Consider the following 23,869-nt stretch of genomic DNA (forward strand, 5'->3'; position numbering starts at 1 on the left):
GGTGAGCGCATCCCCTCTGCTGCTGCCAACTTAAGTCAGACCCTAGTGTTGTCAGCCTTCCACTGCCCACTGAAGACCAGCAGCTCTCAGGAACCCTCCAGGCCTTTCTTTGATCCAGACTTGGGGGACTAAGCCTCCACAGTGTATAGACATTCACTGGTAAACTAAGCCAATCTAATAAACCCCCTCTTATAATTTATTCCTTCCCAGAGTCCTATTCCTCTAGGGAACCTGAATACAACTAGATACTAAAAAAAAAAAAAAAAAAAAAAAAAAGACTTTAGGTTTGGGAAAAGTCCTAATGTAGGTGTGACTAGGAAGCTGCAGCTAAAAGAGGAAAATGGGTTCAGTCCCAATAAAGCAAGCTTCAGAAAGAACCCAGCCAAGCAGCCCTTCAGCCTACCCAGGAGCTAGGCTGTCTTCTAGGGCCTTTCTCTTTAAAAAAAAACCTTTTATTATAGCTAATTTAGTATTTGTATGCACATTAGTGTATAAGTCAGAGGACAACTTATAGGAGTCTATTCTCTCTTTACACCATGTGGGGTCCTGAAAATTAAACTCAGGTTATCAGGCTTGGTAGCAAGTGCCCTTCCCCACTCTCAACAAGCCCTTTTCTTTTTCAGTTTTGTTGTTTTTTATTTTAAATTATGTGTACGCACGTGTATCTATAAGGGTATGTGCATGTGGACATAACTGCCCAGGTGTTGGCAGCTGCAGCAGAGGGGATGCGCTCACCAGCAGGGACTGAAGGCTAGCAGCAGCAGCAGAGGGGACGCGCTCACCAGCAGGGACTGAAGGCTAGCAGCTGCAGCAGAGGGGATGCGGTCACCAGCAGGGACTGAAGGCTAGCAGCAGCAGCAGCAGAGGGGACGCGCTCACCAGCAGGGACTGAAGGCTAGCAGCTGCTGCCAGAGGTGCCTAAGGGTCTTTCTCCTTAGTCGGCCCTCTGGAAATACTCTGGTGGACCCAACTAGAGATGTGTCTATTAACTGATCCCTGGTCCAGTCAAACTGACAACCAAGATTAACTGTCATGGCCACTGTAGTAAGCACTGCATAAATAAAAACTATTTACAGGCAACTGAAGCACCAGACTGACATGGGTACTGGAGACCCAACTCAGATCCTCTGAAAGCTACAAACACTCTTAATTGCTGCCCTACCTAGTTTTCTAAAATTGGAAAACAGTGTTGAGGCTGGGGCTATACATCAGTTGGTAAAATGTTTGCCTAGCAAGCACAGAGCCCTGGACTTGATCCCCAGCATGACATAAACCAGGTATTATGGAACACACAAACTGGGCACTCAAGTGGTAGAGGCAGGAGGACCAGAAGTTCAAAATCACCCTCAGCTACACAGCAAACTGAAGGCCAGCCTGGGCTACAGGAGACCCTGTCTCAAAAAATAACTGACTAACTCTGGGAGCTGTGGACCTCAGTGGTAGGATGCATGTTTAGCGTTTGTGACGACTTGAGTTTAATCCACAGTCATCAAAACAGAAGATATACTGAAGCCAGAGGCAGTACTTCTTAACATCTTCCAACACCATTAATTTCCCCATGGAGGTAGCTCACACAGACATTCACTGTGCTGATGTTAAAGCCCTGGGAGTGGCTAGTGTCCTGGCTGGTGTCACCATTGCACAACAGCTCAGGCTTACCACTCCAGGCTTCTTCAGCCTCCAAGGAACATCAACAATTTGGTTCTCCACAGAGATGAAGAGTTCACATAGCAGTACACTACTTTACAAAGAGACCAAAAACAGTTTTATTGCTTTACAAGGCAGTAATGAACACAACTACTTATCACTATGACACTTCTACACTCTCCAGTAGAATCACAACACTAGAACATACTCCTTCACTTTTAAGTGCAATTTGCCCATTGCATCTGAAACTGACTTTCAAGAGTTCTGTGTGATGGCACTGACCTAGAGTCCCAGCTGCTTCACAGGCTGAGGCAAGCGGGGGCTTTAACCCAGGAGGTGGAGGTGGAGGCCAACCTAGACAGCACTGAGGGCAGGACATCACAACCTCTGTCTCTAGATAGGAAAACAGGAAACCTTTGACAAGAGCTTTAATGATACCTAGCAGAACCCACACTTAACCAACAAAGCAAGAGCCTGTGGAACCTCCTGTCTCTAACTGACCATGCGGCTGAAAAGCCTCTACCTTCCCAGACACTTTCAAGAGCCTACACCTGAACTCAGGAAATGGAGACAGAGGCGAGAGTTCCAGGCCAGCCTGGACTATCAGCAAAACCCTGTCTCAAAGGGTGAACTAACAAAAGTAGCCTAGTATCTTATTCTAACCCTGCAAAAAGAACCTTTAAGAAGGCTAGTCTACAAGTCCAACAATATACAACAATCACAGATCATTCCTCAAGACGGGAAATTAGAGTCAGTCTCCCGCCACGCTGCTGCACAATGAGGGGTTGAACCCAAGGCCTCAGACATTCGAGGAAAACAGTCACTGAAACATACCCCCAATCTTTCTGATCGGTTTTTTGTTTGTTTGGTTGGTTGGTTGGCTTTTTGTCACAGGATCTCACTCAATTAGCCAGGCTACCCCTGAAGCCTTGAATTTGCCAGCCTCCTGTCTCAACCTCCTGGGAGCACAGGCCTATACTCTCAGACCCCACTTTCCAGTTAGTCTTTAACCACGGCCTGATAAAAACCAGTGTCAAATATCCCACTGCACAAACATGAAGCCCAAACTGCTACCAAACAAGAAAGGGTGGCGCCCTTGAATACTTCCTATTACACCAGTAATGCCAGCAGCTTCCCGTCAGAGGGTGCAAAAAACTACACTATTTTTGTTGGGTTTTTTTTTTCTTCAGTTTTTTGAAGTCCTAAGATGGATCAGTGCCTCACACCAGTCAAACAAGTCTATCACTAAAAGCTAGATCACCAGTCTTGACTTTAATAATTTCAGTTCTACCCCAAGAATGGCCAGATATGAATTCTTACGCTATCTGGAAAAGAGACGGGATAGAGGAGCCCACAAAGTTTATATGGCTACCCTAAACTATACATTTTAAATGTACTGATAGAATCACAACCTGCAATTTCTTATTCCAAAACATACTGCCAATCACATGAATTTTTTAAAACCAAATTTGACTTTCTACCACACCAAACAGCACTGATTTCTCTAAGAACACACTCCTCAGTACAGATAACAAATAAATACATGAGGATGGCTTCCTACTCCCAGACCAGCTCTAGCTGGCTGCTGGGAAAAGGTCTCAGTTTGCAAATACAGCACACAGGTGTTAACTCTAGACTGGTGTAAAACTAACTGCTACGGCAGACAGGATGTAAGGTGACGTCAGAAAATAGATGCTCTAACCCAACACAAGACATCAGCACAACACTGTATCAGAGGGTCTTTCTGCCTTGTCCTTGCCGAGTGGTACTGTACAGTTCCATCTGCTCTATTTCAGTAGCAGGGAGAGAATCAGGGCCTCAAATTTCCTACGCAAAAAAATTCAACTAACTTACAAGGCTTAACATAAGATGGGGAAAATAAAGTTCCCGTGCTTGTCAACCATTCTATTCTCACACTGTATCCAGGCTACAACTGGAAACGAAGGACTAATCTGGACCTAGAAAACATCATTGTTTACTTGTGGGAGAGTCACAAGACAACAAACCTGTCAATCAATACATCAACAGTCTGGACTTTTACCAAGGGACCAACATTTACACTGTTGACAAATGGTAATACAACGACAACACAACAAGTGCACTGAAACCTCAACAAAAACCATCCATGGAAAGGTTTCTTTTCCTTTTTTCTTTCCTTTTCTTTTTTTTAATAAGATCCAAAAAGTACTTCAATTCTGATACTCACACCACACAGCTGGTTACGAAAATAAAGCGCAGTGTTTAGCAACTGGTGTGCTAACTACAGGAAGAGGCACTGTGCTAGCCCTCCCTGGCAACTGCAGAGCCAGCAGGGCCAGCCCCAGGGAAAAGCTCCTATTTTTCACCACAAGCTGCTGCTGTCTCCTTATTGAAGCCTCGGATGGAAAGGTCATAAACCACCTCCTCTACTTTCTTCACATCGTACTTCAAGCCGTCATAGCGCTTCCTCAGGGAGTCGTTTTTCAGATTGAGAAGGCGAAAACCTGAATCCAGCTCATTGATGAAAGTAGAGATGTGAAGGGGCCGGGAGTAGTCTCCAGCAGTGACACTGTTGACAGACAGCCTGGACTGCACAAGGAGAAAGAAACCGCGTACGTTACTATGTGGTCTCCCCCTCAGCATCCTCCTGCTAATCACAGCTAGAAGCTCAAATTTAAACTCCTCCACTGAACTGATGGCTGTAGTCAAGGGACTTACCTGTGAGCACATTAAAATAGAAGGCTCTCAGAAACAACGCCACCAGTACTGAGGCAATGTCTGCTACAGGTGACGGATAGAATTAGCATCTTCTGAAATCTCTCTAAATAAAGTTATGTCAACTTAAGCAAATGCCATTTTTACAGGGCAGCAGCTACTGCATAGAACAGAAAACCCGTCACAGCAATCACAGTACCTGGGATCTTTTCAAACATAGGCCAAGTGATTACCTATCTAATAATTCACTACTGAGAGTTCATCTGGCCACCTAGAATTAATAAGACAGACAGGTAAGAAGTCAAAATTAAGACAGCTGAACTGTCCTGAAGGGCCATAGGATTTCAAGACCCTACTTACAAGATCTCCTTCCCCATGAAGTCCTATCCATTCCGCCAGGCTTTCCTGAGCCACCCATTCAGTACATCTCAACACACAGTTTTCAAGACACTTCACCTAGCCACTAACAGTGTGACAGTGCTCAGGTTCAAGCTTGCTGAGCAGCTGTCTCTAACTGCTGAGCTGAGTTGGTGATACAATTTTTCAGTGGGCTTCTGTATCCCCCCTCCCTATTTCCATGTTGAGAATGTCTCAAATTTTCACTAACCAACACAGTTAAATTGTTCTCTAAAATTACTCTATGAATTAATATAGTTGTCAGAAATGTCTTGACACTTCTAAAAGAAAGGGGTAGGTATTACAATCTTTTAAATTAAAACTTCATAAACCACAACACTTGGAAGGTACAGGCAGAAGAACCAAGAGTTCAAGGTAACCCTCAGCTACATAGCTGTATAGTGATTTCAAGACCCATTTGGGTTTCAGGAAATGTGTGTCAAAAAAGGGTACTCATTAGGCCAGGAGGTGGTGCACACCTTTAATACCAGTACTCTCGAGGCAGAGGCATGTAGATTTTGGTGAATTCAAGACAGTCTGTCTACCAAGCAAATTCCAGGATAATCAGGGTTACACAGATAAACACTGTCTCAAAAAAACAAAAAAGCAACATCAAAAAATACCCACTAGTAAATGACACAGCTCCTTCCCTTAGCATCTGAACTGGCATTTTTCTGACTCTCCCATAACTGTTAACTGTGACATACACAGTGCAGTCAATGACTGCCTCATGACTGCTAGATGTAAACATAACTTTTCCTCACCTAACGTAATTATCATCTCCAAGGCTTTCTGCCTCAGTTTACTCACCTAGGCCTAGTCCTGGAAGCTGCAAGCCTCCATACAATCTACAGTATCTAGGCCTAGAATGTTTTCAACCTCTGAGACGTACTACTGAATAAGCTTGCCCTTTCTAGGTCTTCCTGAACTCTGGCTGGCTGGCTGGCTGGCTGGCTGGCTGGCTGGTCAATACAGCCGTTCTAGTTTAGACTCCTACACACTGACTGATTCAACCTAGCTTCTTTCAGCTTCTGACTGAACTGCTCTGCTTGCTCTCATCCTAACTTTGACAATCTGTTCTAATCTTCTGGCTCCTTCTCATTCTCTAGCTTATAGCTAGCTCTGACTTCACCTGAGTCTAGCCTGTTCTCTCCTTAACCCGTCTCTGGAAACTCTCCCTGTAAGCCTGCCCTTTCTCCTCTTCTGTCTCTGCATGCTCTCTCTTAGGTAGACTCTCTTGCCTCTCTGTTCTCCTGAGAGTTGGGCATAGCCTATTCTGTCAGACCTTTCTCTGATTTGTCTGCCACTCAGTTAGACATCACTTTCAAACATGGCTGCTTCCTTCAACAAACTAACTTTACCTTCAGTGTTTGGGATTAAAGGTGAGTACTAAGAGTGTGTCTATAATCCAGCCAGAGTAGCCATGTTGCCAGATTAAAATCCCTCTATAGATACAAGGCCTAAAAAGACCCCAAGACTTCTTCAGATCAGGCAGCCATTTTAAGAACGAAAAATGAAACAGAAGCAGGAAATTCAAAACAGTTCCAGGTGTGCTGGAGAGAGGTCAATTAGTAAAGTATTTGCCTTGCAAGCATTAGGACCTGAGTGTGAGCCCCAGCATCCATGTTTAAACAAAAGTTAGGCATGGTGGCTTGTACTTATAATCCCAAATTTGGGGAAATGTAGACAGGTAGAGATCTTTGAGACCTGCTGGCTAGCCCATCAGTCTAGCCTATCTGGTAAACTTCAAGCCAGAGAAACCCTGTCTCACAAGAACAAGTTTGGGCCTACAAGATGGTTCAGTGAGTAAATGGTTGCCACCAAGCCTAATGATCTGAGTTCCATCTCTAGGACCCACATGGGGGAACAAGAAAACTACTAAAATTTGTCCTGTGATCTCCACGCACACTCCAGGGTACACACATACACACACACTAAACACAACTTTTCTGTTCTAAAAAAAGATGGCCAGCACAAAGAATGTGCACTGTTGAGGCCTACCCTTCCAGCATAGCCAAAGCCACTTTGTTCCATGCCTGACCCAGAAAAATAGCTTGACTCAGAGCCACACACCCTATGTGTTCTGTATGTTCTGAGACTTGATAATCTTAAGAAATTCACAACCATAAGCTCCACTTAGGACCAATCAGAATAAAGGTCAGTTAAAACTGTTCTGTGTAGCTAACCAAAATAGCTTGGATCAGAACCAACCAACAGGCAATGCTTCCTGCACCTGCACATGAGCTCATTGTGGGTTTTTCCTTTCTAAGTTGATCCTGAAAAATGTTCCAAGTCATTGCTTTTAGCTCCCAAGTCTGAGCTACAGCCTGGATCGGTCAGTCTTGGGGTATGCACTCAATAAACCAGCCCTGTTTAACTGAGACCAGAGTCTGAGTGGTTTGTGTGGTAATTCCCGAACCCCAATATGTACTTGCACACACAGGACTACCCCGACACACATTTCTTACCAGTTCACTGGCAAGAATTAAAACTCCTGAGAGATAATCTTCAACATCCAGATGAAACCCTTTTTCCCGATCTGGTTCAACTAAAAATAAAAATAAAATAAAAAAATTGGAATAAAGGACAGTAATGATATGAAAGCAATTTAAGACAAAGAATAAACATACACATACACAAAAATCTTTTCAAGCTTGTTAGGGTATTCCCACCCTTCCCCACTCAGAGACTGCTACACTCTTCATGTCACTGCCAAGTCTGACAACCGCAGCTCAAAGCTGGGAACTGACTGGCATGATGGAAGGGGAACCAACACCCAAGCTGTCCTGAGCTCCAAGGGAGCATCACACCTTCCATGCACCCACAGAAATTATTAAATGTAATGTTTTTAAGTAGACAATGCCTAAGGAGGAACACCCAGAGTTGTCCCTCTGGCCAGACACACACATACACACACACACACACACACACACACACACCCCATGAACACACGCTCAGAGATACAAATAGTCTCTCCCTCACGAAAACCTAACCTAATGTACATGATTCTACAGAGCACAATGTACTTACTGCCAAGAATCTCTGTAACGGCCTCTCGGGTCACCAGGGTCTCTGTTTCCAAATATACCACAAAGGCTGCCAGGAAGACCAGGCGCTGAAGCACAAACCGCCAATGCTCGTGAAACCTGCAGAAAGGGCACAGCAAGTGCCAGGGTAAGAACTGCCACAAGGACACACTCAATATGGCTCATCCCAACAGCCTAAAATAGGGGTTCTCTACAAACAAAATCTTACGGGCAACCCCAATATATAAAACAGACAGAAGCAACTCAGCACTCAAATACATTAAATGGATATGGCATGAATCTGACAAGTTCAGAAGTGTGGAGTATTCACCTATAAGTATAACCAATGAGAAGCACAATCCAATTTTTTTTTAAAGATTTATTTATTATTATATATAAGTACACGGTAGCTGTCTTCAGACACACCAGAAGAGGGCGTCAGATCTCATTATGGATGGTTGTGAGCCACCATGTGGTTGCTGGGATTTCAACTCAGGACCTTCAGAAGAGCAGTAAGTGCTCTTACCCGCTGAGCCATCTCTCCAGCCCCACAATCCAATTTTTAATAAAATGAAAATTAAAACTAAAGACTATGTTTATCAATTTGACTAAAGGTTTTCAATAGTCTTAAAGACAGAAAGAAGCAACCTAAAGACTACGAATGAGGGCACAGCTGTCAGAGTGTTTAGCTTAGTACATACAAAGCCCTGGGTTCCACTCCACAGCATAACCAGGCTTGGTGGCATAAACGGATGTAATGCTAGCACTCAGAGGGTGAGATGTCCAAGACCAGTGTGGTAGTTCTGAATAGGTATGGCCCCAGACTCATGTTTGAATGCTTGTTGGCCCACAGGGAATGGCAGTATCAGGAGGTAGGGCCTTGTTGGAGGAAGTGTGTCACTGTGGGGGCAGGCTTTGAGGTCTCCTATGCTCAAGTGTGGCTGGCACACAGTCTCCTTCTGCTACCCATGAATCAAGATGTAGAATTCTCAATTCCTTCTCCAGCACCAGGTGTGCTCCAATCCACCATGTTTTCTGCCCTGATGACAATGGACTGAACCTCTGAAACTAAAAGCCAACCAAATTAAATGTTTCCCTTCTTAAGAACTGTCACTGCCGTAGAGCCAGGCAATGGCTTATCAATGCGATTCTTTGTTGTTCCTTCTACAAAGGTTTCTGCCTATGCATAAGTAATTATTCAATACCTCTATTTCTTCTTTCTTTAAACAAAAACGTAACGTTATAAATGAGCACTGTTTGTCTTACAAACCTGTAATACTGTTCGGCGGGGAACTTGGTCTTCAGGGACGTCAGATGTGTTTTTACAGTACTGAAATGTTCTCGAGCTTTCAAGCACCTCTTTGGAACTGATCATAAAAGATAACAAAATTTAATAATGAAAAACCTACCAAACTGCCAATACAGTTCTTGCTTAATAATCTATGGAGTCTATGTGGGCATTAGTTAATCAAGGACCATTATTCCTCAGCTACTTTTCCTATAAGTCCTCAGACATCAAAAATCACTGTTTCTACCTCCCACGGTAAAAAAAAAGAGCTTTACTGACTATTCTCAGATTGATAAATTCCACATCATTGCATAAATGACTTTTAGAAACTTGTAAGCTGTATATCAGAAAATAACTTCAGCTCTCTTATGTTGGCTGCATCTTACAAAGGAATCCATGTCTAACTTGACATATTAGAATCTCAACAAAGGGCTGACTATAAATACAAGCTTTAGAACGTTTATACCTGGCACTCTATTACCTAACATATAAAATATTAATATTAAAAGGCATTCAATCATTAGAAGCATTCATTAAAACACAAACACTCACATGAGCCAGTTGTAATGAAACTCACTGAAGTCTGAGGATCAGGTGAGAGGAACACAACTCAACGCCAGCCTGGCCAACAAAGCAAGGCTCCTGTTCTCTCTCGTTCTGTCTCTCTCTCTCTCTCTCTCTCTCTCTCTCTCTCTCTCTCTCTCTCTCTCTCTCTCACACACACACACACACACACACACACACACACACACACAGGAACACAGCTCAACAGCAGCCTGGCCAACAAAGCAAGGCTCCTGTTCTCTCTCTCTCTCTCCCTCTCTCCCTCTCTCTCTCTCTCTCACACACACACACATGCACGCGCCCACACACCAATAAACTATCATAGCAAAACATGTCTATTTAAACCACACTATACACACATGGAAAAGCAACCAAAATATTAAGAATATCATAAACCCTCAAAATGACCAAACCACTATTCTCCAATTTTCACTCACAAAAAAAGAAAAAAAAAGCATAATGGACATTCCTCACAATAAATGACAAAGGCATCCTCAGTATGTCCCTTTAATGGAACGTGACTTAGAATGATGTGTTAGACAAAGAAGAAAATCCTAAAAGCAAAGCAAAAAACTTACTGTCCTGAAACCCAGTGCCCTGATGGACCCCTTGAAGTAGGGTCAAAATCTCTCGAGCGGTTTGTTCTAAACTCTGTACGACTTTTCGTATTTCCTAGAGAGAATTAAAAATAAAAACCAGGTAAGGTCAGAGTAATCTTCAACACACATTCCTACAGACATTCTCCCACACCTTTATATTCAGTCCCAACTCTCAGACTTCCACCAGAAGGGATTTTTCAGGTGCGAGCCCAAACTCTTCCAGTAATTTCTTCTTGTCACAACTCAAGGAGCTGCTAAGGAGCTTCATATTCTTCAGGTAGCCATGAAAGAAAAATAGCCACCTGCTCAAAAACCCAACTGAGACACGATAAAAATGAGTAACTGACAATGTAAATGTTCTGTATAGGACAAAAACTTAAATACAAGTGGTGGCTGATTTTCACTAATTCATTTTACACACATTCTCTGAGCACATTTAGTGACGGGCATTATGCAAACATCAGAGAAGCAAGCAATCCATTCTAGCAATTTAATAAATAGGACAAGTAAGTTGTTTTTTTTTAACTTCTCACGATTTTAGGAGCTAACAGAAAAGCAGTCCTTTACGTTGTAATATCAAGATAAGGACTCTAAGTTTTGCACGTCTAAAATTTCAGCACTGAAAACGCTGAAGGCTACAGGTTCAAGTTCGAGGCCACCCAGGGCTACACATCAAGATCCTGTCTCATGCGCAAAAGGAAAACAGTCAGAGCAGAAAATAAACTAATTCCAGCAAAAGCAGATCATACAACCAAGAGTCCTCAGACAGGGCAATAGCTGGAGAACTAGATGAATAAAAAGTTACATTTGAACATACACAGTAAGTAACAAGTGTAAATAAAAGGAGAGCGGGGAAAGAGACCTTGTGAGCCACAGCAGAATCTAGATTTTTACAAATTCTATGTGGGTTGAGAAGCTACAGGAGAGCTTTTTGCTTAAAGAAAGACCGCAAGTGCTTTTAAAAAAAAAAATATATACCAGCAGCCAAGATAGAAAAGGTGTGCTGGTTAGCCACGGGCGTTAACCGAGCCTGGGACTAGAATGCTGAAATAGGAAAGGTACATGATGCTGATGCTGAGAAGTCGAATCCGGAACCAAGAGGCGGCCTAAAGTAAACCCATCGGGCCCGAAAACGAGAGACCGAGCAGGACCAGACCAATTGGCCCAGCCTGGCTAGGAAAAGAAGGGGGGAAAAAAGGAGATGGGGAGGAAGGGGGCTCGCCTCTCGGATGTCCTGCTCGGCAGCCAAAAAGCCCTGCAGCTCCACGAAGATCTCGCTCACAGACATGGCGCCGGCTGCCCTATAACCAGTCAGCACCGGAGCACCGCCGAAGAAGTACGACCCACAGACGAGAAGAAGCGGACTCGCTCGCTCGCTCGCTCGCAACGCCCGTCGCGGTCGCCGTGGGTCGCGGTCGCCGTCGCCACAGCCGCGTCCACCGGCTCTTGCGCCACGGCCGGCGCCGGGGTCTTCCCACACCCGCGGCGCGCCGGAGCCCGGGCTGCCCGCCGCGATGCCTGAGGCGCCGCGCGCACAGTCCCGGACCCCGAGGCCGGGCAGCGGGACTAAGAGCGGGGCCTCGGCTGCAGCCCGCAGGTAGGCATCTCCGGAGACAGCCCTACGCGGCCGTACGCCGGCTGATGGGCGGCTCCGGGGGAGGAGCTGGGGACTCGCAGGGAGACGTCCAGGAAAACAGCCGGGATACGGCGTGGGGCGGGGGGAGGGAGCCTCAGCGACACGTGGCCGGTAGAGGGTGGGGCCGGTGAGTGGCGCGGTTTGCTTAGCCACTCTCATACCTGTGTGCTTCAGTCAAGGGAGGAGAAGTTAAGACTTTCGCGTGCTGCTCAACAAAAGAGCATGCATGGACTGAATGTGAAAGGCTGTTGAAAGAATGTAATCCGATAAATAAAAAAATAATAAAAGGGGCTGGAGAAATAGCTCAGAGGTTAAGAGCACTGAGTGCTCTTCCAAAGGTCCTGAGAGTTCAAATCCCCAGCAACCACAGGGTGGCTCACAACCATCTGTACAGCTACAGTGTACTCATAATCATAAAAAATAAATGAAATAAATTTTAAAAAAAACTCACTATCTGCGGGGCGGTGGTGGCGCACGCCTTTAATCCCAGCACTTGGGAGGCAGAGGCAGGAGGATTTCTGAGTTCGAGGCCAGCCTGGTATACAGAGTGAGTTCCAGGACAGCCAGGGCTACACAGAGAAACCCTGTCTAGAAAAACCAAAATAATAATAATAATAATAATAATAATAATAATAATAATAATAATAATAATAATAATAACAATAATAATAATAATAATAATAATAATAAAGACTATAGTTTAAATAACTATTGATGAATACAAATATTATCTTCGGGGCTGGAGAGATGGCTCAGTGGTTAAGAGCATTGACTGCTCTTCCAGAGGTTCAATTCCCAGCAACCACATGGTGGCTCACAACCATCCATAATGGGAACTAATGCCCTCTTCTGGAACTAATGTCTGAAGACAGCTACAGTGTAGTCATATACATAAAATACATAAATCTTTTAAAATATATATTATCTTCAAAAAAGCCTGTTAGTGTAACCTTCAACAGAGGAATACACTTCAGCTGTGAAAGTGCTTTGGGGCTTTGAAGTCTGCCTGACAAGATCTGCCTGGCCACTGTCCTATCTTCCCAATGAGTATCTTGAAAATCTGGCCTTGAGCAGTCTTGAAGAGGCCAGAATTCACCTCATAGCTCCCGCCAGCTGCTTCTCCACCTGATCAGCCAGTCCACTTTGTGAACAAGCTTGGATGGAGTACTGCGAGTTATTTCTTTGAAAGATGCCATAGTGGAGTAGAGAACTCTTAGCCATTTGAAAGGGAGAAAGGTTGACAGGGTTGTTAGCAGTTCAAGGTTCTGTCACCAAGACAGGCAGTCTGATGGAAGGAAAGAGCCAACCCCCACGAGTTGTCCTCTTCAAACACACACACATACACTCACACACACACACCAAGTAAATAAATGTCTAATCTTTGGAGGACACTCTCTACTCTCCCTCAGCCCGGATTTTAACATCAAAAGAACCATTCTTCTTTGAAGGAGCAAGAACTAGCCAAGACACCCACTTGGACAGGAACTGTTTTTGATCATGTTCTGGACCCAGCTGCCTCATAACTTAGATAGGAAGGAATATTCTAAGTGTCTTTTACCTTTCTTTGGAAGCTCTCACTGGAATTTAGATACCTTGCTGAAGCCCGGGAGAAGGGCTTCTCTATTCCAACAGCCAGTCTCTTGTTTTGGGTTCTTCTGTTTTGCTTTGGTAAAGAATGTGTTAGATCTCAAAGAGACACATCTCAGAAACTTTGGCTCCTCCAGCACTTCTCACCAGCCCCCTACCCTAAACCTCTCCCTCCCAGAGCCTGGGCTTCAGCTTCTCTTCCCCTAGTTTCTCCTCCCTATCAAACAGCCATGTGACTACACACTCTCTTCGTCTCCTGGTCCCTGCACCTCCTCTTCTGTTCCTCTCTTGCTCTCCCCACCTCTATCTCCTCTTGTTCTCACCTTCATATCTACAATAATCCCTTCTCAACCATACCTTGGAGCAGCCACATCCTTGTTTTTCATTCATTAGGGTATTAACTAGGCTGGTGTTTAACTCATTATGTAGCTAAGGATGCCATGAACTTCCCATGGATCCCGCTCTTCCCGCCTCCACCTCCCCAATGCTGGGATGACAAGCATGGACCACCAGGCTCAGCTTTACATCATCACTTGACCAAATTCCCATGGTGGCTATTTTTTTCAAGTACCTTTTGAGAAAGCTTCCAAAACTCCAAGTTCAAGATGTGCTCAACGAGAGGCGGTGGCTCCAGCACCAACATTTAAGAAGAGTGGGAGTGGCTTGCCGGGCGGCAGAGGAAGGCAGATTTCTGAGTTCGAGGCCAGCCTGGTCTACAGAGTGAGTTCCAGGACAGCCAGGGCTACACAGAGAAACCCTGTCTCGAAAAAAACCAAACAAACAAAAAAGAAGAAGGAGAAGGAGAAGGAGGAGGAGGAGGAGGAGGAGGAGGAGGAGAAGGAGAAGGAGAAGAAGAAGAAGAAGAAGAAGAAGAAGAAGAAGAAGAGTGGCTTGTGGGTGGTAGGAGCATCCTACATCCACTCTCAAATCGACTCTCAAAAGTTCTTTTCTGATTGACAAGTAAAATGTAAAAATGAAAAGTTTATTTTGAAGTTAACTCTTTTATTCTTAACTTTTCAATTATTCCTATTTATTTACTGTGTATGTGTTTGGTTTGTATGGGCCTGTGTGGAGGTCAGAGGACAACAGAAGTCAGTTTCCTGTTTCTACCATATGAAACCTGGAGTTCATACCCAGGTCATCAGGCTTGGAAGCAAATGTTTTTAACCCCACTAAAATACTACCATTACACTGTCTGGAAACGGAAGGAAAGAAAACTGACTTAGAAAATAAATTCCCAAACCTGCTATGGTGGCACACGTTTTTAGTCCCAGCACTCGGGAGGTTGAAGCAGGCAGATCTCTGAGTTTTAGGCCATCCTGGTCTGCAAAATGAGTCTTTGAAAGTCAGGGCTGTTACACAGAAAAAACATGTCTCAAAAAACAAAATAATAATAATAGTAATAATAATAATAATAATAATAATAATAATAATAATGATGATGATGATGATGATGATGATGATAGTAATAGTAATAGTAATAGAAAATGAACTTCCAAGTAGACCAGATTTATTGCAGGTGGGAGGAGCTTGTTTAAGTAATTATGAAAACACTAAGGTGCAGCAGTAGAACTGAATGGTGGAAAATTCAAAGTTACCTTAGATTAAAGCCCCCAAAATGCCATCCATTTGGATCCACAGGACAGCCTTACTAATGAGCAAATAATAACTGCTCTCACTACATAGAAATCAACCCTCACAGCGCAAAGCATGAAGGCTGCATCTGCTTGTAAGCTAAGCACTTGGGAAGCAAGAAGATCACGAGTTCAAGGGCAGCCTAGGATAACACACAAACCCATGTGTTCAAAGTCGAACAGAACCGTTGCTGTCTGGGAGCAGCCTACATCAGCCATACACCAGTTTGACCATGAATCCCTGCTATAACTTGGGTCTGGAATTTTCTGTGAAGGACTGTGTGTTGAAATCATTATCCTGTGCTCAAGGAGCTAGTGGAAGCAATGGAAATTTTATGAGATGGGACATAATAGGAGATCCTAAGTCCCTGTCATTGGAGGTGTTTCCCTAGTGGTATTGTGGGACTCTGGTTCCTTCCATGTTCCTTATTCACTCTCCTTCCTTCCTTTCTCCCTTCTTTACTGTCCTTTTAGGGCTCACATAGGCCAGGATGGCTCCAAACTTGCCATGTACCTAAGGATGACCCTGCATTTCTGATCTTCCTATCTTCCCCTCCCAAGGATCAAGATTGCAACCCTGGAGCACTGTGCTTCCTCTTCCTTCCCTTCCCCCCTCCATCTTCCCTCCTCACTCTTTCTTTGACAAGATCTTGCTTTATAGCTCAAACTGGCCTGCGTGTAGATCACATTGACATTGAACTCAGCGTCCTTCTGTCTCAGCATCCTGAGTAGCACGGCTCCATGCGACATACTTAGGTCCTCTTCCTTTGTTCACCACCCAGTGGTAAAGGGAGCTGCTTTGCTCCACGACGTGGTTTATGAAGATGTGCTCCCTCACCACGGGTTCAAAGTAACAAAGCTAACACGCTGTGGACTGGACCTCTCTGAACTGTGAGCCAAAATTGCCCCCTTTCTATCCACAGCTCCATAGCGCCAATGTTTACTATGGCAACGCTAAGCAGTCTGCAAAACAACTTGGGCCAGCAACAGGAAAGACCACAGCATAGCTGTGCCAGCACCATCACTTTCTCAGTCAAGAGCGGCCAACGTCTAACAGACTGTGAAGAGCGGCCAACGTCTAACAGACCCAACCAACCCTCATTGGCAACAACGACGAGTTGCTTGTTGAACTGGACAAGGCCAGGATTCCTTGTGGACACAGGAAGAGTCCTGAGGACTTGACACTGTGCCATGCTGTATTCAGCATCTTGTCCCTCAGAACCTTGTCAAGATTGCATCCCCCACTCCTCCTGCAGCTATTGCCCAAAGAGGATACAGTACCTCAAGGCCTCCGGACACAGAGACCTCAATACACAGCAGATTCACTACTTCAAAGTCAAAGTTTATTTTTTGTTGAATGTTATCCCAGCATTTAGGAGTCAAAAGCAAATCTCTGAGTTCAAGGCTAGCACGGTTATAGAATGACTTTTAGGACAGTAAGAAGTACACAGAGAAACACTGTACAGAAAAACAAAACAACAAAATGTTTTGAGACAAGGTCTTGATCTGTCACCCTGGCTGGCCTGGGATTTGCTAAGTAGACCAAGCTGGTATGAAATTCAGAGATCCGATTCCCAAATTCTATGATACATACATGTGACATCACATCTGAGACCTAATTTTTTAGAACTTTTTTACTCTTTCTCTCCCTATCTTGTGGGAAGCCCTGCTGTGCTCTCGGAGATTCTCAAACCGAAACTACAAGTTGACAGCTAGTCTCTGCGCGCTGGGGGGTTGGAGCCCATGCAAATGACTCAAGAACCAGATACCTGTTTCTTTCGAAGCCGTGATTCTTTGATCTTTCTTCCCCTTCCTGGATTCCTTTGTATCCATACTGAGCTTTGATGTCTTATTATCACCTAAATGCCAATTGCTTACCTGTGATGCCTTTGAGTATAAATCCTCTCCCGTCATTAAGTAAAGTGCACCTTGATGAGAAACGTCTCTTGGTGTGTGCGTCCTTTTCTCTGCTTTCCCCATACTGCAGGTCTCCCACATTCCCGGTTCGTGGAAACCCACGCTAGTAGGAAGCTGCTGGTCGGTATCCTACACTATCTTAGTTAGGGTTTCTTTTTCTTTTTTTTTTTTTAATTTTATTTATTTATTTATTATATGTAAGTACACTGTTGCTGTCCTCAGACACACCAGAAGAAGCTGTCAGATCTCAATACAGATGGTTGTGAGCCACCATGTGGTTGCTGGGATTTGAACTCAGGACCTTCGGAAGAGCAGTCAGTGCTTAGCCACTGAGCCATCTCGCCAGCCCCCCTTAGTTAGGGTTTCTATCGCTGTGAAATGACACTATGATCAAGGCAACTCTTAAAAGGAAAACATTTGCTGGGCGGTGATGGCGCACGCCTTTAATCCCAGCACTTGGGAGGCAGAGGCAGGCAAATTTCTGAGTTCAAGGCCAGCCTGGCCTACAGAGTGAGTTCCAGGACAGTCAGGGCTACTCAGAGAAACCCTGTCTCGAAAAAAACCAACCAACCAACCAAACAAACAAACAAAAACCATTTCATTGGGGCTGGCTTACTGTTTCAGGGGCTTAGTCCATTATTGTTATGCCCAGTTTGCAAGACCCCCAAGAGACCACCAGTGACCACAATTCCAATGCAAGCCCACAGGAGTCTTTATTTGAGTTCAGACTCAGGCCACAACCCTCCCTGAGCAACAGGTTAGGAAAGTGACACGCTAATCTAGGGGCTTGGGGAAAAAATATAGGGAAAATTTGAAAGCTGGGGCTTCTGAGCCTTGGCATTACATAATGGAATAAATGGGTAAAGAGATTTTTTTTTCTATTCATATGCAATTTTTATTGGATATTATATTTGCATTTCAAATGTTATCCCATTTCCTGCTTTACCCCCTGGAAAGCCCCCTACCCCATCCCCCCTTCCCCTGCTTGTATAAGGGTGGTCCCCGACCAGCCCACCCAATGCCTCCTCCCCACCCTCGAATTCCACTACACTGGGGCAATGAGCCTTCACAGGACCAAGGGCCTCTCCTCCCATTGATCAAGGCCATCCTCTCCTACATATGTGGCTGGAACCATGGGTCCCTCCATGTGTACTCCTTGATTGGTGGTTTAGTCCCTGGGAGCGCAGGGGTTCTGGTTGGTTCATATTGTTGTTCTTCCTATGGGGTTGCAAACCCCTTCAGCTCCTTCACACCTTTCTCTAACTCCTCCAATGGTTGGCCGAGAGCATCTGCCTCTGTATTTGTCAGGCTCTGGCAAAGCCTCTCAGGAGACACCTAAATCAGGCTTCTGTCAGCATGCATTTCTACGCATCCACAATAGTGTCTGGGTTTGGAGACATGTATGGAATGGATGCCCAGGTGGGGCAGTCTGTGAATGCTCTTTCCTTCAGTCTCTCCTCCACACTTTGTCTCCATATTTCCTCCCATGAGTATTTCGTTCCCCCCTCCTAAGAAGGACTGAAGCATCCACATTTTGGTCTTCCTTCATCTTGAGCTTCATGTGGTATGTGAATTGTATCTTGGGTATTGAGAGTTTGGGGGCTGATATCGGCCGATCAGTGAGTGCAGACCATGTGTGTTCTTTTGTGACTGGGTTACCTCACTCTGGATGATAATTTCTAGTTCCATCCATTTGCCTAAGAATTTCATGAATTCATTGTTTTTAATAGCTCCATTATGTAATTGTACCACATTTTCTGTATCCATTCCTCTGTTGAGGGACATCTGGGTTCTTTCCAGGTTCTGGCTATTATAAATAAGGCTGCTATGAACATAGTGGAGTATGTGCCCTTGTTATATGTTAGAGCATCTTTTGGGTATATGCCCTGGAGTGGTATAGCTGGGTCCTCAGGTACTATGTCCAATTTCTGGAGGAACCGCCAGACTGATTTCCAGAGTGGTTGTACCAGATCGCAATCCCACTAACAATGGAGGAATGTTCCTCGTTCTCCACATCCTCCCCAGCATCTGCTGCCACCTGAGTTTTTTATCTTAGCCATTCTGACTGGTATGAGGTAGAATCTCAATGTTGTTTTGATTTGTATTTCCCTGATGACTAAGGATACTGAACATTTCTTTAGGTGCTTCTCAGCCATTCTGTATTCCTCAGTTGAGAATTCTTTGTCTAGCTCTGTACCCCATTTTTAATAGGGTTATTTGATTTTCTGGAGTCTAACTTCTTGAGTTCTTTGTATATATTGAATATTAGCCCACTATCAGATATAGGGTTGGTAAAGATCTTTTCCCAGTCTGTTGGTTGCCATTTTGTCCTATTGACAGTGTTCTTTGCCTTAAAGAAGCTTTGCAATTTTATGAGGTCCCATTTGTCAATTCTTAATCTTAGAGTATAAGCCATTGGTGTTCTCTTCAGGAAAATTTCCCCTGTGCCCATGTGTTCAAGGTTCTTCCCCACTTTCTTTTCTATAAGTTTCGGTGTATCTGGTTTTATGTGGAGGTCCTTGATCCACTTGGACTTGAGCTTTGTACAAGGACATAAGAATGGATTGATCTGCATTCTTCTATATGCTGACCTTTAGTTGAACCAGCACCATTTGCTGAAAATACTGTCTTTTTTCCACTGGATGGTTTTCGTTTCTTTGTCAAATATCAAGTGACCACAGGTGTGTGTGTTCATTTCTGAGTCTTCAATTCTATTCCATTGATCTTTCTGCCTGTCTTTGTACCAATACCATACAGTTTTTATCACTATTGCTCTGTAACATAGCTTGAGATCAGGGATGGTGATTCCCCCAGAAGTTCTTTTATTGTTGGGAATAGTTTTCACTATCCTGGGTTTTTGGTTATTCCAAATGAATTTGCAAATTGCTCTTTCTAACTCTATGAAGAATTGAGTTGGAATTTTGATGGGGATTACATTGAATCTGTAGATCACTTTTGGCAAGATGGTCACTTTTACTATATTAATCCTGCCAATCCATGAGCATGGGAGATCTTTCCATCTTCTGAGATCTTCTTCAATTTCCTTCTTCAGAGACTTAAAGCTCTTGTCATATAGAACTTTCACTTGCTTGGTTAGAGTCACACCAAGGTATTTTATATTATTTGTGACTATTGTGAAGGGTGTAGTTTCCTTAATTTCTTCCTCAACCTGTTTATCCTTTAAGTAGAGAGGAAGGACACTGATTTGTTTGAGTTAGTTTTATATCCAGCCACTTTGCTGAAGTTGTTTGTCAGGTTTAGGAGTTCTCTGGTGGGATTCTGGGGTTATTGGGCCCTATTTGGCCCTGGTTTGGGCCTTGAGGAGAAACCTGAGCCTGGCTTGAGTTTTGTATACTGTCTCAGTCGCTTCCATACTGGAGTGACTCAGCACGACCTGCTTAAGCCTAACTTTGCCTAGCTTTTGCTGAAGTAGAGTAACTGTTGGCTCTGTTAGTCAACCCATACCCTTGGTCAACTTTCCCCTCTCCCTGTGTCATCTCACCTCAGCAGAAAACTCTGCCTCCTCTCTCAGCCCTTTATAAAGAAAACATTGATACATTAAAATGAGTTCCTTCTTTGACAGACTCACGACTTGGGGTGGTTATTCTCCGGAGGCAGGAAATCCGAGCCTCTCTCTCTCTCTCTCTCTCTCTCTCTCTCTCTCTCTCTCTCTCTCTCTCTCTCCTGGCTCTGCGGGGCAAGAGCCTGCCCGGCAAGGGGTCACTTAAGGCAGCCTTATCTAGTCTCTGATTTTAGTGGGATTGCTTCAAGTTTCCATTTAGTTTGATGTTGCCTGCTGCTTTGCTGTATATTGCTTTTAATATGTTTAGCTATGGGCCTTAAATTCCTCATCTTTCCAAGACTTTTACCATGAAGTGATGTTGAATTTTGTCGAATAGTTTTTCACCATCTAATGAAATGATCATGTGGTTTTTTTCTTTGAGTTTGTTTATATAGTGGATTATGTTGATGGATTTTCATATATTGAACAATCCCTGCATCCCTGGGATGAAGCCTACTTGATCTTGGTGAATGATTGTTTGATGTGTTCTTGGATTCAGTTTTCGAGAATTTTATTGAGTATTTTTGCATCGATGTTCATAAGGTAAATTGGTCTGACATTCTCTTTCTTTGTTGGATCTTTATGTGTGGTTTATGTAAAAGCGTAATTGTGGCTTCAAATAAAAAATTGGCCAAAAAAAGAAAAAGAAAAAGAAAAAAGCCAGGTGGTGGTGGTGCACGCCTTTAATCCCAGCACTTGGGAGGCAGAGGCAGGAAGATTTCTGAGTTCGAGGCCAGCCTGGTCTACAGAGTGAGTTCCAGAACAGCCAGAGCTATACAGAGAAACCCTGTCTCGAAAAACAAAACAAAACAAAAACAAAAACAAAATTGGGGAGTGTTCCTTCTGTTTCTATTTTGTGGAGTAGTTTGAAGAGGTCTTTGAATGTCTGATGGAATTCTGTACTATACCCATCTTGTCAGAGACTTTTTGGTTGGGAGATTTTTTTTTTCTTTTTTGGTTTTTTAAAACAGGGTTTCTCTGTGTAGCCCTGGCTGTCCTGAAACTCACTCTGTAGACCAGGTTGGCCTCAAACTCAGAAATCCACCTGCCTCTGCCTCCCAAGTGCTGAAATTAAAGGAGTGCACCACCATCGCCTGGCTGGTTGGGAGACTTTTAATGACTGTATCTATTTCTTTAGGGCTTATAGGACTGTTTAAATCATTTATCTGATCCTGATTTAACTTTGGCACCTAGTATCTGCCCAGAAAATTGTCCATTTCATCCAGACTTTCCAATTTGGTTGAGTATAGGCTTTTGTAGTAGGATCTGATGGTTTTTTAAATTTCCTCCATTTCCATTGGTATGCCTCCTTTTTCAGTTCTGATCTTATTAATTTGCATACTATCTCTGTGCCCTCTAGTTTGTCTGGCCAAGGGTTTATCTATCTTGTTGATTTTTCTCAAAGAACCAGCTCCTGGTTTTTTGTTTTTGGGTTTTTTTAAGATTTATTTATTCTGTAGCTGTCTTCAGACACACCAGAAGAGGGCACCAGATCTCATTACAGATGGTTGTGAGCCACCATGTGGTTGCTGGGATCCGAACTCAGGACCTTTGGAAGAGCAGTCAGTGGTCTTACCCGCTGAGCCATCTCTCCAAACCCAAGCTCCTAGTTTTGTTGATTCTTTGTATAGTTCTTTTTGATTCTACTTGGTTGATTTCAGTCCTGAGTTTGATTATTTTCTGCAGTCTACTCCTCTTGGGTGTATTTGCTTCTTTTTGTTCTAGAGCTTTCAGGTGTGCTGTCAAGCTGCTAGTGTATGCTCTCTCCAGTTTCTTTTTGGAGGCACTCAGAGCTATGAGTTTTCCTCTTATCAGTGCTTTCATTTTGTCCCATAAGTTTTGGTATGATGTGCCTTCACTTTCATTAAATTCTAAAACGTCTTTAATTTCTTTCTTTAGTTCTTAGTTGACCAAGTAATCATTTAGTAGAGTGTTGTTCAGCTTCCATGTATATGTGTGCTTTCCATTGTTTTTGTTGGTACTTAAGATCAGCCTTAATCTGTGGTGATCTGATAGGATGCATGGGATTATTTCAATCTTCTTGTATCTGTTGAGGCCTCTTTTGTGACTGATTATATGGTCAAATTTGGAGAAGGTACCGTGAGGAGCTGAGAAGAAGGTATATTCTTTTGATTTAGGATGAAATGTTCTACAGATATCTGTTAAATCCATTTGGTTCATAACTTCTGTTAGTCTCACTGTGTCTCTGTACAGTTTCTGTTTCCATGATCTGTCCATTGCTGAGAGTGGGGTATTGAAATCTTCCACTAGCTGGGCAGTGGTGGCACATGCCTTTAATCCCAGCACTCGGGAGGCAGAGGCAGGTGGATTTCTGAGTTCGAGGCCAGCCTGGTCTACAGAGTGAGGTCCAGGACAGCCAGGGCTATACAGAGAAACCCTGTCTCGGAAAAAAAAACAAAAAAAAACAAAAACAAAAAACAAAAAAAAAACCAGAAATCTCCCACTATTATTGTGGTTGCATGTGTGCTTTGAACTTTAGTAAGCTGTCTTTTATGAATGTGGTTGCCCTTGCATTTTGAGCATAGAGGTTCAGAATTGAGAGTTCATCTTGGTAGATTTTTTTTCCTTTGACAAGTATGAAGTGTCCTTCCTTATCTTTTTTGATGACTTTGGATTGAAAATCAATTTTATTTGATATTAGAATGGCTACTCCAGCTTGTTTCTTGGAACCATTTGCTTGGAAAACTTTTTTCCAGCTTTTAACTCTGAGGTAGTGTCTGTCTTTGTCACTGAGGTGCATTTCCTGTATGCAGCAAAATGCTGGGTCCTATTTACATATCCAATTTATTAGTCTATGTCTTTTTATTGGGGAATTGAGTACATTGATATTAAGAGATATTAAGGAGAAGTCATTGTTGCTCTCTGTTATTTTTGTTGTTAGAGGTGGAATTATGGTTGTGTGACTATCTTCTTTTGGGCTTGTTGAAAGAAGATTACTTTCTTGCTTTTTCTTCAGTGTAGTTTCCCTCCTTGTGTTGGAGTTTTCCATCTATCATCCTTTATAGGGATGGATTTGTGGAAAGATATTGTACAAATTTGGTTTTGTCATGGAATATCTTGGTTTCTCCAACTATGGTAATTGAGAGTTTTGCTGGGTATAGTAGCCTGGGCTGGCATTTGTGTTCTTGTAGGGTCTGTATGACATCTGTCCAGGATCTTCTAGCTTTCATAGTCTCTGGTGGGAAATCTGTCATAATTCTGATAGGTCTGCCTTTATATGTTACTTGACCTTTTCCCTTACTGCTTTTAAAATTCATTCTTTGTTTAGTGCATTTGGTGTTTTGATTATTATGTGACA

The 23,869-nt window shown here is 43.5% G+C and overlaps 1 protein-coding gene across 2 annotated transcripts; it reads right to left on the bottom strand.

The window, feature by feature from the left end:
• Positions 1–1,742: 1,742 nt before the first annotated feature.
• On the bottom strand, positions 1,743–11,820 carry Tsn (translin). Of its 2 annotated transcripts, XM_031380133.1 has the most exons (6): positions 11,437–11,818; positions 10,194–10,287; positions 9,034–9,130; positions 7,768–7,883; positions 7,206–7,285; positions 1,743–4,215 (listed from the first exon to the last, which is right to left on the bottom strand). In XM_031380133.1, the coding sequence occupies exons 1-6, from the start codon at positions 11,500–11,502 to the stop codon at positions 3,982–3,984; spliced, it is 687 nt and encodes a 228-aa protein (XP_031235993.1). In that variant the 5' UTR covers positions 11,503–11,818; the 3' UTR covers positions 1,743–3,981. The 2 variants fall into 2 exon arrangements, with proteins under 2 accessions (XP_031235993.1, XP_031236002.1); XM_031380142.1 differs by lacking the exon at positions 7,206–7,285 and having other exon boundaries at positions 4,004–4,215; positions 11,437–11,820.
• Between the last annotated feature and the right edge of the window lie 12,049 nt (positions 11,821–23,869).

This window comes from Mastomys coucha, unplaced genomic scaffold (assembly GCF_008632895.1).
Source record: "Mastomys coucha isolate ucsf_1 unplaced genomic scaffold, UCSF_Mcou_1 pScaffold1, whole genome shotgun sequence".
In the NCBI taxonomy this organism is placed as follows: Eukaryota; Metazoa; Chordata; class Mammalia; order Rodentia; family Muridae; genus Mastomys; species Mastomys coucha.